Source organism: Corvus brachyrhynchos, unplaced genomic scaffold, assembly GCF_000691975.1.
Source record: "Corvus brachyrhynchos isolate BGI_N302 unplaced genomic scaffold, ASM69197v1 scaffold264, whole genome shotgun sequence".
Classification (NCBI taxonomy): domain Eukaryota; kingdom Metazoa; phylum Chordata; class Aves; order Passeriformes; family Corvidae; genus Corvus; species Corvus brachyrhynchos.
The window spans coordinates 670,938-690,435 of NW_008237648.1; the positions used below are offsets into that span (position 1 = coordinate 670,938).

The 19,498-nt window shown below is 35.6% G+C and overlaps 2 protein-coding genes across 7 annotated transcripts in view; both read left to right on the forward strand.

Moving 5' to 3' along the window:
• LOC103614086 (leucine-rich repeat flightless-interacting protein 2) overlaps positions 1 to 19,498 on the forward strand; it is a 61,964-nt gene that overhangs the window by 22,078 nt on the left and 20,388 nt on the right. For 4 of the 6 annotated variants that reach the window (XM_017732050.1, XM_017732053.1, XM_017732055.1 and 1 more), the window contains exons 4-6: positions 17,313 to 17,357; positions 18,026 to 18,139; positions 18,569 to 18,640. In XM_017732050.1, the coding sequence (XP_017587539.1) occupies positions 17,313 to 17,357; positions 18,026 to 18,139; positions 18,569 to 18,640 (231 nt within the window). The remainder of the gene's footprint in view (positions 1 to 17,312; positions 17,358 to 18,025; positions 18,140 to 18,568; positions 18,641 to 19,498) is intronic. The other 2 variants (XM_017732052.1, XM_008631952.1) reach the window with 1 other exon arrangement.
• Positions 3,615 to 17,306, forward strand: LOC108446177 (leucine-rich repeat flightless-interacting protein 2-like). The gene is made up of 5 exons (XM_017732061.1): positions 3,615 to 4,850; positions 9,919 to 9,993; positions 10,733 to 10,780; positions 12,419 to 12,472; positions 14,872 to 17,306. The coding sequence occupies exons 1-5, from the start codon at positions 4,713 to 4,715 to the stop codon at positions 15,010 to 15,012; spliced, it is 456 nt and encodes a 151-aa protein (XP_017587550.1). The 5' UTR covers positions 3,615 to 4,712; the 3' UTR covers positions 15,013 to 17,306.

Below are 19,498 nucleotides of genomic sequence, written 5' to 3' on the forward strand. Positions count from 1 at the left end.
CAGGTACAGGACAGACGTACAAGACAGGTGCACAGGAGAGGTGTACAGGACAGGTCATTCCTTTCCGCTTCGGCGCAGTCCTTCCCGCCTGGGCAGCAAGAACGGCGCAGTCCATTGTGACCTGCACTAATTTTCCTCAGGAATGCGTACCAGTTCCCAGTGGGCACACCTGTAGGCAACACTTGGCAGACAATCCCACCTCAACCAGGCCAGGACTGCAGTGTTCAGTCTCTGTCTTTGGCAATGATCGTGAGGCAGATGAGGGATTTTCGGACCGTCTCTTACACCATCTACTTGGGTGCTACAGGGGAAAACCCAGGACCCTGACCCCCTCTGGAGGGAGCATCTCCTGCGTGCTTGCAGCAGCTGTTTGCAGAAGCCTGGCTGCTGCTGCCCAGCCCCGCTGTTTTCTGCCGCTGCTTCAGGGTTTTCGGTAGACTTTTAACTTGACACCCTGTGCCTGCCCAACCCCCCGCGGCTCCTGCTAGGGCTGTGGAGTTTCTGCTACATTTTGTTTGCCACCCTGGGGGGTGTGCTCACCTCTGCCATTCCAGCTTGCTGCTCCAAGGTTCCAGCTACAGCCCATTTCACCATCCGGAGGGGCACTGGACCGGCTGCCCCCCGTGAGTTTGCAAAGGAAGAAGCCCCTTTTCAATCTCTGGTGCCGGCTGCGCCGCCATTACCCGTGTGGAGAGGTGGCTGAGCTCGCGCCACAGCGCCCCCTGCAGCCGCGGGAGAATCATCGCACCCGCCCTGCCCCCTGCCGGCTGTGGCCGTGACTGCAGCAAAGGGGAAAGGGCCTGACAGCCGAGAGAAGGCTGGTACTGGGTTTCTGCTTTCGTTTGTTGTTGCTGCCATCATTGTTTGTTTGCCTTGTTATACATATATACAGACTAGTAAAGAACAGTTACTCCTTTTCCCATATCTTTGCCTGAATGCCCCGTAATTTCAAAGTTACAATAATTTGGAGAGAAGGAGGTCATATTTTCCATTCTAAGGGAAGTTCCTGCCTTCCTTGGCAGACACCTGTCTTTCAAAACAAGACAATATGGTTGGTGCTTGCCCATCTCTCTGATTTGCCAAGGTCTCGCTGTGGGGCCTCCCTGCCCTCAAGCTCCTCCGCTTTGGTGTCATCGGCAAACTTACTATTGCTTAGAGTTCTGTGTCCAAGTAATTTATGAAGAGACCTGGGCCTAAGATGAGCCTGTGGAACCCCACCAGTGACCTGATGCTGGTCCAATGTCATCCCGTTCACTACAACCGTTTGTGCCCGACCTGTGAGCCAGTTGCTCATTAATCATATAACACGGTTATCCAGCTGTGTGCAAGCCACTTTGTCCAGAAGGATCCTGTGAGAGACAGTATTGAAAGCTTTGCTGAAGTCAAAAAGGATACAATCTACTGACTTTCCTAGGTCACCTAGGTAGATTACCCTGTTGTATAAAACAATCAGGTTCGACAAGCAGGAGTTTCCCCTCATGAAGCCATACCAATGACTGAGTTGTTCCCCAGGTATTTTTCAATATCTCCCAGAACAGGATTTTCCGTGATTCTACCAGACACTGGAGTAAGACTGAGTTGATTGCAATGTTTCTTTGGAGGATTCATTTCACAAATTTCGTGTGCCTCTTAAAAGGGTATTTGGGAGATGTGAGCGGTTTTTCTAGCTTTTAGAAAACTATTCACTGTGGAAATGTTTTGAATCATTAAGATTTAAGTAATACATGCTGAGACTAGCCATCATTTGAAATAGTTAAAACTACAATGACAGTTAATCTCTGTTGAAAAATCCTAGGAATGTCATTAGAATTTTATTTGCAAAGTTGTATTGACTCTTTATTGTCTCTTTGGCTAGCTGATATTTGTGTATACATTAGTTCTCATGTTCTCAAGATCAACATAGGTTTCTGTATTTCTTGGTGGAATGTACCTTTGAAAGTTCTTTTGCTTGGTATCAAGGGTTTCCAAAACATGGAACATAGATTGTATTTCTGAGGAATCTCACTCAAAATTAATGCCACTCAACTGAATGCCACCTTCCTTTTGCAGTCCTAAGAGGCACATCTGCTGCAGGAGATTTCTGAACAGATGTGCACTTCTTTCCTGGACTGGGAGGCATAACCTCTGTATTGGATAACATGCATAATTCAAACTTGAATTTTTAGAAATCAAGCTTGACAGATACCAGCAGCAGCTATCTGCAGTATGTACTGTAGTACTTAATCCTTTGACCTGAATATGCTGAACACTTAACACTGGCTATTTTCTGATGGAATGTCAGGAAAATACTTATTAACCCACCAATTAAGAGGAATCTTATATAAGTAGTAAACTCTCTTCTTGCCTGCTGCAGATGTTGCTAAGAGGTACTTGTCCATTTAGACCAGAGATACAAAGAATATTTAAAACTGGCAATGATCTAATTATATTGTGTTGAAAAGTTAAATAGCATGAACATTCATTTTAAACCTCAAAACAGACAGTATAGAGAGGAAGACTAAAATGTCGTTATGAAATGAACCTACCCTCCCGCCCGGGAAATTGTCTGGCAGAGTTTTAAATAGGCCTATTGAATAGTCATAACATAGTTTTAAACAAATTAATGTATCCAGTGAAGATGTAGACAATAACCATGTGATCATAAGCAATATGAAAGCTAGTTTTAGTCTTTAGATACCCATCTTTGATCTGGAGGCAAAGCCTTTAATTCTATAAACAACTGGCTTACAATCTTTAGAATAGTTCAACATATTGAAAATTGTAGGAAATAAGTAAGTTAAGGAAGAATTCCTACTTTTAGAACTGTGTTGTAGCCTCCAAATGGGATAGTTTTAAAATTAAGGTTATTCTTAACATGTTTTCATACTGTAAACATTTGAGATGCTTATGGCATGTGAAATATGTTTTAATTTTAAATTAATTGTGGTTTTTCTCTTGCTTCTTCTCACATATTCCTTTGTGTGAACCAAAATGAACATTCTCTCATCTTTCAACAGAATAAAAGATATTAAGGTGCCGTAGCTAGTTGTCATCACTCAGATTTTATAAGTTGGGTTTATTATTTTTACTGTCACTGTAGATTAAAACTAGCTGTAGAACTTAAAACTGATCAATTTGCTTAAGAAGCTTTGTTCCTCTAATAGAGAAGAAAATGTGGAGTATGTATGTGAAAACAGAATAATAATTTCTATTAGGGCTAAAATAACTTTGTAAATTACTTAAAATCTGAATGTAGTGATTATATGGTACATTTCTTACTTATGTACTTGTAATTTTGTAAAGCTCTCTATTTTTAATTTCTTAATTTAAACAATTTTGTGCTTTTTTCTACATTAATATGCTAATTGTAAGAAAGACTACTGAACACGGATTAGTAATTATATTAACCTGCCTTATTTGCATCCCCTGGTGTAATATCTTGCCTCAGTCACCCAAATCAGCTGGAATGAGCTTTTCTGACTTGAATGAGTTTGCTTGACAGCATGGATTATTCAAAATGACACATAGCATTAAAAGTGCTAACAGCATGTTGCTCACTTTGCCTTCCCCATATTATGTCAGGTTTTTTTTCCTTCCTTATGAAATAACTCTGCATTTCTTCTTTCTCAGGAAGATGCAGAGAGGGCCAGATACTCTCACCAGTCCAGTCGACATTCACATTTGGTTTGTGTTCAAACTGTATACTTTTTCTTTTTCATCACAGCTTTTAAAAACCAAACCAAAGGAAAAAAACATTTGGGTTCTGGTTTCATTTTCTAATGGAAAGGATGAAACTTCCAAGTTTTTTAAGTATTTGAAGTCATTATTTTAAGTCACATATAATGTTTAAGTTCATCTGGTATTTTATTTCCATAAATGTTAAAAAGGTAGTTTATTTTTATATGTTTCAATCTTCCAGCCGTTTCTTGCACTTTGAGTATTACTGTGTTTCTGTAGTATTTGTGAAAGAAAAGGTATCAGTACCTTAAGATACAATTTGAAGAAGAGTTTGGTATGATGCAAGGTTCTCTTTCTTTGAGAAGGTGGGAATATATTACTCATTAATGGCAAAAAATTTAGCTGAAGGTTGTAAGGTATCCCAAAGACTGCTAATGAAATATTTATTGTATAGGGTCTTTTATATCATCTTTAGGCCATATACATTGCTAAAGAATGGTTTTATTGAGGATATGTAAACATTTTCCTGGTCTTGGATCTGCCTAGAAATCAGTTGGTCATTGATCTGGGTATATAGGCCAGGAAAGGGACAAATTGCTAAAATAAAAGGGTTGGTGTTATTTATTTTGGGAGTTGGAATGAGCTGTTTCTTTGTGTGACTTTTTAAAAAAAGTGATTGTCACTTGCTAAGAGGTCTTGGCAATTAAATGTAGTCTTTGATTAACTGAATTTTGTGTAATGTCATGCAAGTGCTAGAGTTAAGTGTTTCTGCAATTTGCCACACAGGTAGTTTTACCAAATAATTTTGAACAGTAAATACTTCATCAAGAAAACATGTAAACTATGCTATGTGCAACAGTTAGAAACTTGTGAGCTGCTACAGATTTGCTCAGATCTGGTCTTGTCTTGGTTGACATAGCAAATACACCAAGATGGAGATTAAGTAATTGGCCATTGTCTAAACAAGAGGGTTTGAATTGGGCAGATAGCTAAGCTCATTTTTGGGAGGTTTACTTAGAATTTCTTTGACTGCCTTAGTTATTTTCTGTCATTCAATGAAGATTAATAGAATTAAATTTAAAAGTTTATTTCATATCTTGATATATTTTTATAATTTCATTCTCAAGAGTTCCTTGGATGTCAGTGCATCTCACAGGAGCAGAGCAAGTACCTCCAAAAGGAGAGATCTTGTGGTGTGTAACCTGGAATGAGCATGCTTTTTATTTAGGATGTGATGTGTTCACACTGTAACATTTTCTGTGTCTACTTACCAAAGCAGTAATTTGGTGAAAGCGTGCTTATAGAACATGGTATTAATGGGACTCCTGCAATGATTGATGTAATCAAGCACTTTGTGATAACAAATCTGAGAGCTCAAAGAAAGTGCTAAGTGAAGTTATCTTCAAGACGGAGCACTTACAGGTGTGAAGGGAATTAATCTCTTCAGTGCTTTCTCCCAAGGTCCCCAAAAGAGAAGGAAAATAAAGTGGAAAAAGGTTGTCCATCAGTCTTGATAGGTACAGATATGTTGTTGAAAGTTACGACAGAAAACATTTTTCTCTTTTATGTCGTGATTTTAGAACAGACAAGGCTGAAATACAGAAATTTTGCTTTTTCAGTAATGGGTATTTCTGTACATTTTTGGTATTCCTAGTTTAGACGACTTAAACATTTGTTAGTAGACTGTTAAGCTGTTAATAGTTAGTTATAAAAGGTATAAGTTAAGTGTTGGTGCGATAATGATTACCTGAGTGATCTGTCTTCATTCTCTTGATGGCAAGGTTGCTTATTGGAGGTAATAAAGACAGAAATTGTTTTAAAAAAATAAATAGTTAAGTTGGTTAAAACTGATACAGTGTCCTATGGGTCCTGTAGGTGATACTTTTAGTAATGCAGAGAGGGACCATAGTCTCTAAATTACATCCATAATATTAAAATACAATTTAAGATATTGTTAATATTGGATGTATTGGAACTATTGAGATAATATGAATACAGTATGAAATAATATTAACTAAATCTGGCATATATTAACTTATAAGCAAATATAAAATCTAAAACTGGGGAATTTCTGATGTTAATTTAATGTCTAGAAGAAATTTTCAGATGTGCCAATAGACAAAAATAAATTATTTTTCTTGCAATCCTCTCATTACTCTCCATTTTGAAAATTACACTGAGCAATGCTCCAGCATGCTACTAGTATATAATGTAATATTTTCAAACTACTTTCTTTTTTCCGTTGTGTTACAAGTAGGCTTAGGTTGATACTAATTTATAGTTTGTATTGTGCATTGCCCGAAGTCAGAATACCTGAACTGGAAAAAAACAAGCTTGCTGTGAAAATGTAAGTTTTTTAAGTTGAAAATAAGAAGTATAAACTTCACAAATTTTGCTGTTACTGAGTGACAAGAAACATTGGACACCGGCTAAACTATTATTACAAAGCTGTTTTTATTAGTATTCTTAAGAGTTGCCAAATCTGGTAGACTCCCATTCTCTTTACACTCAGCAGGCCCTTTCATCACACTGTTCCTTCTTTTTCACACACTTTGCTCCTTCTGAAAAAACATGTTTATCCCTTTTCCCCACCTTTAATTCCTCCCTGATCACAAAATACTATTTCCCCTTCCTCCTGTAATGTCTTTCATGTGCTGTACCCTGTAGGCAGTGACCTTCCTGTGCCTGTAAGGTGCCCTGGAAAGTCATTCCATCATGATGAGTTGCACAGCTCAACAAGGGTGCTGATTGTCCTTTAGACTGCTTTGCATGTGTGGAGATGAGTCTTTTGTTACATAACCTTCTAAATACTGACTCAGTTTAATGAAATCTACCATGTGAGACACTTAAAATTCTGTTACTAAAATCACATGAAATATTTCACATAACCTAGTGCTGTCCAAAATTATCTCACTTTTCATAAATTGGGATGCTGTTGGGGAAAAAGATTAATTTTTATTACGTGTTCCAGCCTCAGAAGGCACTTCAGATAGGATAAATGGCATTCCTTCATGCTTAAATGTTCATAATTAGTGGAGTATGTTTTCTTGTAATTTTCCTGTACGTCTTTTTAATCATTCTTTGGAAAAATGGCAATTTTTTTTAACACTGTGATTTTCATTTTAATTTAATTTTCTTTTACTTAAGTGTGACAACGCTAAGGATAGATCTGCAAGATATTTGGTCCCTGTATGTTAATACTTTGCATGTCTTTGAGTGAAGACTGGTTATGTGCTTTGTTTCTAAGGTGTAATGATATTAACGAGTGACTTTGAATTACTGATTTTAAAAAGTATGTAAATTTGTACTACCACATTTTCAGACCTAGAATAGTTTTGTAATTCTAACACTTCCTGTAGACTACATGTATAAATTTTGTCAGGGAGAAAAGACAACCGTCTTGCAGTAAGCACTTTCTAGTATTTAGTTGTTATTTCTAAACTTAGTAGTGAAGTGACATACAGATTAGACTGGGAGGACATTCTTGGGGGAAAAAAGTGTGTATGCATCTATTTGTATTCTCCATTACCACACAGAAACTTTAACTTAATCTAATGGAAAGTTATTTCAGTCCAGAGAAAAAGCAGCTGGTTTCTGTATCTTTACTTTAAAAAGTTGTTTCATATTTTTATGAAGTGATAGTAGGTTGCATCACATTCTCAGTGGTATTATGCTGCATAAGATCTATGTGTGTCTTCTAAAGAAAAAAAAAAGCATCAAATACCACTAAAAGGAATCTGTAAGCAGCTTAAAAAGCTATATTTGTTTAAACAGCAGTGTTCTCTGAATTAGCTGTAGATAGGCAAGCACAAGATAGTGCTTAAATTAGTCTGTATTGTTAAACTTTTTTAGTTTATTGGTTTAAATTTTTTTGTGAAATATGAGCACTAGCTTTAAGCCAAGCCTATGTTAATGAGAATAGGGTTGATTATAGTTTCACTTACCAGTTCCTTTTAACACAGCGATAGAAGCCTGGCCTATTTTTTTCTAATTTTGTAGTTAGAAATTCCTGTGTTGTTTCTGTTTTAGGTGATAAAAACCTTAAATCCTTATGTTTGACTTCTTTATATTTTAAGATTGAAGATGCTGTTATATAGTGGTATTAATTCTCAAAATTTTATTCTTAGAGTCATGCTTACAATGAATCTCATAGTTCAAAGAAGAAAGCTGTTTATTTCCATAAAGGTTTATTGGTTAGTTTTCTAGTGTAATATTCATTATAAATATACTAAGTGTGTATTGTTATGGATAAATTTGTTAGCTTCCTGACATTTGCATAAATGTTTTTAGGAAAAAAGAAACCTCATTTTGATCAGATTCTGACCTCAATTTGTGTTTGAAACTGTCTTCATATCAGTGCAGTACCATCAATGGGATCAGCTGAATAGAAATCTTGTTCTGTTGGAGGCCTGGAAAAGGCTCTTGGAATTATTTAAAAGTGGCACTTCTGTGGATTAAAGTTTATTCAGTAGGGATGGAGATATGTGTTCTACTATTCCCACTTTGTCCCACATCAGAGAGTTAGAAACGTTTTATATGTAGATGTACAGCAGATTGAATTTGCCATAGACCTTGATGTTAACCCAGTGATTTACTGAGAAAGGCATGTGGATTATTGCGATCTTGCAGAAACTATTCTAGAAAGTTCGGTGTACAACATGTGAATATAGTGCCAATAAATGAAATATTTTGGATATAATTTTTCAGACTGTTTTTGGTGCTGATGAATTAGCAATTGCATTAGGGGTTGGGGTGTTAGGGACCGAGTCTGGAGAGCTGGCCAGAGTAACGACACGTACACTGATACGATTTGAGCATCGTTCTGCCTTTATTGTTCAACTATGCCAACTTATATCTGCTTTTGCAAAGATTCACACCCAGTCCCTCTAGACAGCCTCTAATCTGCGGGGGAGCCGACCAGTGTATAACTTTGCCAAGGACACTCAGGGCTGCCTGCAGCCAGGTGCTTTCCAGGCTTGCCTGCAGCCAGGGGCCTGTTCAGGGGCTTTTCCTCAGCAACCCTGGGTTGTCCAGTCTTTCCAGGGATATCATATGCCCCTGTTCCGGAAGGAATCCCTCTACATTGGGGAGGTCAGAACAGCAGTGGACATTTGTGTTGAGACTAGACTGAAGTAATTTTGTATTTACTTATTATTGTATTACAGCATTTCTCCATGTACTTTTGAGGTGCTATTTTCTTGTTCTCTTAGTTCCTAAACAAAGGAGTAATGTGAATATTTCTGCTTTTTATTGCCTATTGAGATATGAAGTGCTGTATTCTGCAGGCACTACTTTCTGCCATGTTTTCGTCTGTCTGGTTTTTCTTTTTTGTATGTGTGTATGAATTTTTTGCCTCACGTGCATGTATATGCAATTTGTGTAGAGAGTGTCAAAACCCAACAGAAATAAGCCAAATTATAATTGCTAGACTTTCACTATGTGCACTTGGTGTAAGGAATAGTGGTAGGGCACAGGCTAATGCTGGCGTCACATAAACATCCAGCCCCTCTTCAATTATCAGGAATTTCTGTCATCCTGTCTCCCCAAAATGCTTTGATTTATGATGGTATATGTTGCAGCGGGGATTACTGCAACAAGTATATTTCAAACCAGGAGTCCCGTGGAAAGCGAAGTATATATGGACAGATTCGTGGTAGATGTTTCAGAGATGTTTATTTCTCCAGCCGCATGGCCGGGGCTCAGCTCAGGAACCCTGCAGTCATGGGACCCGAGGGGCCTTGGCCACACCAGGGAAACACAAACCAACCAATGGGAAATGAAGCTGACCGGGGGCAGGGAAACCCCGTGTCTGTGCCCTCAGGGCCCCTCTCCCAGGGCTCCATGGCAGGGGAGGGACCCCAACAGGTATATAATGGAAAAAAGATACAGTAAATAATTTTACTAATTATTAGCAAGTCTTGTCAGTTACGTTTTTCATTTATTTCTTACTACACTTGTCAGGCTTTTGGGGTTTTCTTATTTATTCTGGAGAAAAAATACCAAAATTTATTTTGTTTGATCATGGCATTAGAAATACAGATAATGCTGATATACAGAGTACATAGTAGTTTGGGGGGTTTTATTCTTTACTTGCTTAAGAACGTTATATGGATTTTGGGTCAACAGTAGGGAAAACTTCACAGCATTCTGCACAAGTTCTAAGCTTGGGAGCACTTGGGCAATGTTAAGATAAAACTTCTGTTTGCAAGGTCTACAAATGCAACCTTTGTTTTCTCTCTTCTTTTCTTCCTCACCCCTCAGAGTGAAATTTACTATGATCAAAGAAATTATAGCAGCCTTGGATATAGTAAACCAGTTCCTTCCTACCATATTCGGGTCTGTCTCCTCTTTCTATATTAATTTCCTTATGTAAATAAAATATGTATATGTGGGTTTGCTTACTTATGCCGTATGATGCTAACTTATTTCTCTATGACACTTCAAATTATTGCAGTTAAAAATAGTTATAGTTGTATTTTTTGCTCGTAAGGGTTGTGTTTTATAAAATTAATGTATAACACGCAGGTTACTCTGCTCTGCATGTGAGGTTTTGGATTTAAAATAACTTCTGTTTCATGATTCTGTATGATATGCAGAAAACAACCAGCAGCTGTGACAGTTGCTCTTTCAAATTCCCATCTTCTAAAAACAACAAAAAAAGTCTTAAATGTTTTGCACCATTGCACTACTTTTTTTCCATCTAAACAACTAAACACCTATTTGTCATGAGATGAGTAATACCTTCTGGTACCTGCAGCTACGGTCATGGCCAGGTTTAAGTAACTAGCTAGAGGAAACTGACACGTTATTTGAAAACTACTTAATTTTTTGCACTCTCTTCCACAAATCTACTTGCAAGAATACTAGATTGCTTTAATAATGTTTAAATTGATTTCAAAGGTAACAGGGTTTTGTGGAGGCTCTTCCACTCTTTTCTGAAAGTTTCTGTCTACTACAGAATTAAAATTTAGTATTTAAATCTTTAGAACTTTTGCAGAATATAGAGCAATAAACAACAAAAAAATTATATATGCAGAAAAAGTATTTCTGATTTGTTCTGTTCTTCACATTATAGTCATCTTCTCTACACAGTGATCCAGCAGCACCAACTAGGAGTTACAGGGTTAGTACAATGTAAAATAATATCTCACTTATCTTTACATGTTTGAATGGCTCACAGAAATGTAAAATTACACTTTTCTTCATAGGTGTCTCCTTTAAACACTGGTTTGATAAGAAGTATCAGTTTGGTTTGTAAGCACCATTTGCATGGTTGCCTTAAACTTGTATTGTATGGCCATGAGGCTTGACAGTATTACATGTGCATTTTTTGGATATTTTTAGAGTTGAATTTGCTGTGTCTCATTTTCTGGAGGCATTAATTTTCTTAACATTGTTAAATTGCCTCTTTAAAGTATTTTAGTAGTTACCGTTTTACTGCTCTTTTTACAGACAAGCATAGAGCTGGTGAATGCAGCAATGATGTTGAAGAACACTGGGATTAGAACAAATTAATTCAAGCATACTAAGTAACAGCTGCATGTATAATACTAGAAAAAGTATTTAAAGCAGTTAAGCATTTGGATAGAAAAGTCATCAGGAGATTACTGAAATTTGTGGTAAACACACCTTGAATACTTTTAAATAGGATGCCATATTTAAATTTAATAAACATACAAAAATGCAATAGCATGAAAACCTAATCTGCATCTTAACAAAATAAAAAGCTGGTAGTGCCTAAGAATGGCTAAGATAGCTCTACAAAAAATTACCTTTAAAAAGTGACATGCATGTCTGAAACTTTATGCCTTTTGCTGCTATAGTAGTTCAAATCCATCTTACACTGCCATTTAGAGACACGCTAAACCTATGTAAAAAATCATCAAATATTATGTAGTATTTTTAAGTAGTTAGATTTTTTTTGCACTTGGATTGCAAACAGATGATTTACCTTTTTTTGGCTTTGTGTATGTTCTCAAGAAAATGTTAGAAGATTCAATGAGAGAACAAGACCATAAAGACTCCTATTACATATAATTCTGATATACATATAATTCTGGTTTCTGCTAGAGGTTTCTTCATAGATAGGGGCAAAGCAGCATGAAACTGTAACTTTTTTTTCTTTTTAAGTTGCATTGCTCAGAGCTGCTTTTATTATCCAATGCATAAATAGATTCAGCCTTGCACCTTTAAACATTCTATTTCAGGAGAATGTGCGTGGGTGAACACAGAATAAAACCGATAAGTGTACAGCATAGCTTCAGTTCCCCAGGGTGTGTTAAAACTTCTGCAGGCTTCAGAGCAGTTAAAACCAAACTGCAATTTAAATATTTAATTTAAGTATGCAAATAGTTAAGATTTGATTTTTTTTTTTAACTATTTGGCTGTTTTTTAAGGGAATTCTTTGAGTGACACATGGAAATAGACATGCCTAGTAGTAATAGTAAATGCTGCTGAGAATCTTTAAAAATTGTTTGTTTTATTAAAAAGTATGCTACTAACTGCGAATGCATAGATAGGGTAAAAGAGTATGTGACTGTGCATAGGAATTACAGTGTATGAGTGTGGCATGATAATTGCTCAGACTGGATATAAATCGTACTTCATTCCTTCTTTCTCAGCCCTCGTTGTGTGGTGATGGATGACATAACTCAAATAGTTCTCGCACTCTTAGTGTAATAGGCCTTTGGTTGTTTATTGTCTTTTCTGCAGACAAAAATCTATGAAGGTTGTGAAAGTATGCTTCATAACTTTTCTTTAGCCATCTGAATACAGTTATTCTTCAAGAGCAAGCTCAGTCCGAAGTAGTCCTGTGGTGAGCATTCCTATGCATGATTTGCTGAATGCTTTGATATGAACACATTAGCAATTATGAGTACATCCACTTGGGATGGTTTCACTGACCAACACACAGACTTGATTTTTCTGTTCCACATAAGAAGTTTTAATTTGTCAGAAATGTGATTTTTAGCAAGATGTAAATTTTTAGCAGTAAGACAGTAAGCTGTAGACAAAATAAGGAATTTGTTTTTCTAAATATCTTTTTAATGTTTGTAATAAACAACTAGTAACTGTAGTACATTGTTGGGGTTACCACCCTATGTCATTGTTGGAGTTACCACCTAGTATCCAAAATGAGAGAAATGAATTTCTGTATCTGTATTGTATTAAGTGTCATTCCAAAGTTGGCTTATTGTGCTGCAAAGTGATTTTAAATGGTTTTATTTTGCTTCTGCCTCAGAACAATTGTCTAAGTTTCATTGCTACATCTGCTCATTTGTCATGCTACACAAAACAAAAAAGTGATCAGTGTTCTAGTATGGGCTAAATTGAAATGTTCAGTCCTTTTTTAAATTTCATACATATTAACAGTGTTATAGGTACTAAACAAAACCACATTTGTCAGAAACTAATGATTTTAGCTACAAGAGATACCAGAGTGAATTTTTGAGGGTGTAGGAAAAAGGTAATTTTGCTATGCTTTATGAAGTTCTAAAACCTAACAGGTATTGACCTACATTTGTAATCTCCTGCACTGTGAAAACACTCCTTAGAGATTCATTTCTTAAAAGTATATACTTTTAGATATATAGGAATATATATATCAGATCTCACCATGTATATGTTATACAAATAATGCCAAGGTAACATCCACTCACACTAGTGAATGCTTAATAGAGTTCCAAGTGTTTGTTTAATGAAATAATTCCGAAACGCAGATGAGGTAAAAGTCTTATGAATAATTTAACATTCATTTCATACTGTTTCTGTGGCTTGTATTTTGGTTTTACTCTGGATAATGCATTTGAAGTCAGCTTAGTACACCCTGGAAATCAGAAGAGAAAGTAGGAGAGATGGAAAATTTGAGATACTGTGAGATACTTGTGAGATACTGTATGATGCTTCTCCATCTTAAAATGTATTGGTTTTCATGAACCCATTGGGAAAGATACTAGGAGTACAGAAAGTATAGAAGGAGGAACAGCAAGGTTTATCAGATATATGGACTTTTCAACAGCACAGAGAAGTGGATTTTGAATGAGAGACCAGTGTTGTTGTAGATTGTAGCCCAAGTTGTTTGTTCTTTTGCTGTAATCATAATAAATAAGAATTCTCTTCAGTATCTTCATACTTTGCGAAATGCTAGTGAAATAGGAAAGTTTAGCCAAATTTCCAACTATCAAAATTTATCTGCCTAGTTACATTTAAAGAAAATTTGGATACTATTTCAAATACAGATGTAGCTTTATAGCTGGAAAATTTGTTGTCAGAGAAATAGAACATAACATAGCATAGACAACATATACAAATTCTGTAGTCCTAAAATAGTGTAATCTGAGCCAGATTTTCATCAGTAAACTGTTTTTTATATAACTGTTGTATATGTAACTTCTGGACATCTCACTGTCTTTTAATCAGAATGAGGCTACACATGCATCAAGTATGAAGAAATTTTTTTTTAAATGGTGAGAATTGGATAAGGACAATATATTTTCAAACTGTTCCATATAAGGATTTTTTCTCCTATAATCACTTTCAAAACTAAATACAATGTTCACGATAACTTTCTGCCTTTTGAAGTAGAATATTGTCAGCAAGCTTATGATAAATCCACTCTTCTCATTAAATACTGTGTTTTACATGCATAATGTTTCTCAGTTGAATATTTTACTTGAATTCCCATGGCAGATGTAATTGCTGTAATGAGCTTAGATGTATTTTGCCTTTTTTTACAAGCAATGTGTAGCACTAGCATTTTTTCCCCACCTTTTTAGGTGCCTGTCTGACATACATCTTTGGGGAGTAATCTTACCTTCTAGTGTAAGACATCTTAAACTTATGAATGAGAAGAAGCCCAGATTATAACTAGCACTGTTGGTTTTGTGTTGATTTGAAAAAAGACAACATTTGTACAGAAAAAACAAAAATTTTTATTTATCAACTTATATAACCTGTCTTTTATGATCTGAAAACTTTTTTTTAAGGTAATTTTTGTAGTTTGTGTTTGACCCTAAATTAGTACTAAACCCTTTGGTATCTGGTTGCATGTTTTTTATATTACTCTAATTGAGGAAATTGAATCAATAATAAATGTTCATTGTTTTTAGTGCAATAATGGAGATTTAAGGTAGGATTTTTTGTTCTTTAATAAACTTTTGTGCATTCAGTGGTGTCATCTTCAGTTCTCTTTTACCTACTCCTTATCTTTTGAAGTCCTCTGATTTTTCTGATCAAAGTGAAACTGCTGCTGACTATTTTAGTCGTTCCAGCCGCAGGGGAAGCATTGTTTCTGATGCAGATGACAGCCAAGTTTTGACTAGTGTGAGTGTAATGCTTTTATTTACACTGTGGTGAATACAGCAAATTTATTAACTATGGATTTTCTTCTCATACTCTGAAAGAGTCAATACTTACATGAAAGCATTTTAAATTACTTAATTGCAAATAGGTTTATTGTGGGGTTGGGGCTGGTTTTTGTATAAAAATGTACTGAGTGAATCTTTAAAAAGCATGCTGCTTTATTTTAAGGGAGATTTTGCCTGTTGCTAGAAGCATGTGACAAGTGTAACACTTCACATTTTTGTGTGTGTGTGATAAGCTTAACAATCTCTTAAAGACCCAAACATTTTATATTTTTTTTCTTATGGAAATTAACAATGCTAAGGGGGTTTTGTGTACTTTTGGAATACTATTACTTCTTTAAGTGACAAAAATACTTAAAACTGTGCCCACATTAATGCATTTTAGTGTTCATTCATCCCGTATGAGATTTTGTCAGGATCCATTACTGAAACACTCCTTGTTTGCTATGCACTTGTACTGAATCCCATGTCAATCAACAGATCATGTTACAGGAAAATTACCGTGGTGGTTTTCCTGTGCATCTCCCTTTAGGCTGAACATTGTTTATACCAAACCTAGCCACCTTCTCTTGCTGCTGTAAGTTCTAAAAATTCTTTTTACTTGCAGTCAAAAATTTGTGTTTAATAGCATGGAGAAAAAAGGGAAATTTCTGTTCTTAGGTATATCTTTTGAAATAGCAGTCAGGGTTAGCACGTGCAGTAGGTAGGCAGAGAGGCTGAGAGCACCTGTGTTTATTTAGTTGAGCAAAAGGAATGCTGTGTGTTGATCAGCAGTGTGTAAGTGCTTGCTTAAGTGAGAGCTGAAGTCTTCGTACCCTTGCCAAGCAGTGCAACAAGGGCCAGCAACTTCACGCTGCAGTTTAGGAGTTCAGATGAGACATTCCAAGAAGCTCCACAAGGAGGTTATTGTTGCAGTCTGTCAGGTTACTGCAAGGCTGGAGAGCCTCTTGTGTTCAGGAGCTGGTGAGACTTAGCTAGATCAAGACACAGCTGTCCTGGACTATTGGCTGTGGTTCTGCTTTAAATGGGAGACTGAGGGGTAGAGTACTCCTGCAACCACTTTCTGTGACTTTGCATTTAGATGATACTTTAATACAGTTACAGTGCTATATAACCTGTAATAATTAGTGTTATTTATGACCTGTACATTCTCAAATCATGAGAGACTAACCATTTATCCAGCTTAAACTTTAGCTTTTTTTTCCCCATAATAAAGCTGACTTTCTGAAATTAATGCTCTGCTAAAAGAAATATGGAGGCTGAGACTGGCAGTTATGCTACCTTCTCAGTTGCTTGTGTTATCATCATCATTATGTGTTAGTAGATTCCAAATTTATATTTTTATTTAGGTTAGTCTAAATGTATCCTTCAGATCAATTGGATTCTTCACATCGTTTTATAGTCATACTGGTGGCAAATATTTACAATCTATAATTTCGGTACATCATTGGAGGTGGTGAATTTGTCAGGAAGAAGCAATGTTGCTTTTATAGAAACCACAGTAGGAGGGGAAAAAGAAAGATCTTATAAAGTAGTGTTTGTTTCTTCTGTGATTGCAATAGGCTTCCAAAACTCTTTTCTCTGGCATGGAGAAAAACAGGTGTTCTTTGAGAAGCAAGATACATGAGATACCATACTAAATATGTGTCTAATACCACATATTTTGATTCATAGAAATGTAGAAAATGTGGACATCTACAATATAATTTTGCAGTAGCAGAATTTCCTAAGTAGGAAGGAAGTGTGGTAGTTCTTTTACTTAATCTTCTGTACATAAAATATTAATTGAAATTATTTTATATGTTGCTTTTACTTAGTACACTTTAGTTATAGGCTTTTACCTGAACCGATTTTATTGTGATGTAATTGCAGGTTTCACTAAAGAGATTGAAAGTACAAATGTGTTTTCTATTGATTAGGACGTTCACACTGCTGTCACTGACTGCCTTAAGTGTACTTGCATGAAGCTTTGCATCTGTTATGCCACCAAGTGTTGTAGTGATTACTCTGTTGAAATTTAAAATAGTAAAACATGTTTTGTTGTTCTGTACTGGTAATGACTTTTAAAAAACATTAAAGAAAAGTTTCTGGCTTTTTCTTTACAAGCAGTCATTTATTTTGCAATTGAGGTAAAAACTACTTTTTTAGGCTGAATATTGTTTTTCCTGTCTTGATCTTTGCTAACATCTGGAATTTTTTAAATTGTTTAATTTTTAAATATTTTTGAACAAAAGATGCTGATTCAGTAGTCTCTTATTACAAAAGGTAATCACGTTCCCTATTCTCTTTCAGCTGGAAGAAAAGAGTGAAAAATCACATTCAGAAATATTTTCAAGGGTAAGAGTTTTTAATTTAAGAATTACTTAAAGTCAGTGTTCATCCACAAATTCGCAAGTGTTGAAATAGTTCAAAAAGTATAAATGCTGTGTATTTTTTGTCAAGGTTAGCTTGCAAAGATATTTTTAGATATACTTTTTTATTGCCCAAAATTAATGCTTTGTGCCTTTTATTTCTTGAGGGAAAAAAATTATTCTTTAGTTTACTTTTGGCCAGTAATAATTTTCTATACAATTTATTTTTCATGTGAGAAATACTTAACAGGAAAGGCTAAAATTTAAGAGGCTAAGGCTATAAAAATCTATATGGTATATTTTCATTGTAGGCTTTCTTCTGAATCCTGTATGGCAGAAATCATAATTTTTAGTAATATTGTAAATATCTATAGTATTTCAGCACTAATAGCTATCTTATGAATGTCTTCTGGACAGATGACTCAAAATTGTAATGTTCTGATACACTAAGTCATCAACAAGAGACCAATATTTTACCAAGAAAAACACAAATGCTGGAAATTAAGCAATGGAAAACACTGTCTGTAAGCTAATATTAAGAAAAACAAGAGAGAAAACTCTTCTGTGACTGTGAAGAAATTTACAAAGAGTATTGTCAAGTATACCAGAAATAACCATATGATTCCTGATACAATGTTCTTCCCTTTTTTTAAGCCCTCATCTCGCAATTCAGTAAGTGCAACTCCTCTGAGTGGCAACTCATCTAGGAGAGGAAGTGGAGATGCAAGTAGTCTGGTGGATCCTGATGCCTCCCTCAGTGAATTACGGGTAAATTGCATTTTCAGAGAATTTGGAGCTAGTTGAAATAGGAAGATTGTTTTTAAATACAGAACTTCTCTAATAATAAGAAAATGTTATGAGGATGTAATTTGCAATCATGAAGGATTTCTTTACTTTCTTGGTAATTTATCTTGGTATTTTTTGTGCTCATAATTATTGTTTAAGAGTTTAGGTTATTAAGATAAGACTTTTTAATGTCAAATTTCAAACAATTCTGACCTATTTGAGATTGCTTGGAGTCAGGGTTATAAAAAAACCCTTGATTTCCATCAAGTTGCTGTGAATTAATTATAATTTCTGGGAATTGTTGCAGGCTTTGTCATTTGACAGAAGTGCATGTAAACCCTTTAATGCTTTTTTGACTTTAAATTATTTCCCCATACTTCTTATGCAATGGTTCATTCCTATGTCCTGCAGGATATCTATGATCTTAAGGACCAGATACATGATGTAGAAGGGAGATACATGCAGGGACTTAAAGAATTAAAGGTATCAGGGCTCCTCCCAAGCATGCATTCTGAATGGGTGTTTCTGGGTAATGGAGTTATCACTGGTTTCACTAACATACAGTGGCTTCACTAACAAATTTTAAAATTTCTTTAAAGCATGTCTCTAATTTTTAATGCATGAAGAGCATCAGGTTAAAATGTACATGAGATTGCATATGTTCATTGTTTCATTAATGTTAGAAGTATTAAACTTTGATATTTTTATGTATATAGGTGTTATCTGATAAGATAATGAGATACTCAGTTTATATTTTTAGAGGTTTGTTAGCAAATAAACAGATACACAAAATAATTACTAGGTATCAAATGGGGAACAAAGAAATGGGAGATAATTACAGCAAGGAACTTAAGAATTAGTCTTCCAACTTTCAGCAAATACTTCATATTATAAAGCAAAACCAAAATAATAATTTTGAAAGATGTACTGCAATAATTTGGGCAGGCATATTGCTTGCAGGAGAAAATAATTTTGTTTTAATTCTTTACCATTAAAAAATAACTTCTATTTATACTTGTGGTTTATATTCCCATTATTTTCTCTAAACCACAGGTTGTTTTTTTCAGCATTAGGTTAATGAGTGCTAAGAAAACTTTCCTGTCTGACAATCTAGCATGCACTGTGGTAGTCACATCCCCACCACCCCAGACTTTCACTGCTGGGAGTGAAACCCCTGTGAGTCACCCAGTGAGTGAATGGGTGCTGCGCTAGACTGGCTACACACACCATTCTCACACTGTCAGTCAAGGTCTCCTTGACTCAGCCACAGGTTTCCCATAACAGAGCCACAGACGTCTGATTTCTCTCTAAGTACTTCAATCATGGCACAGTCACACATAA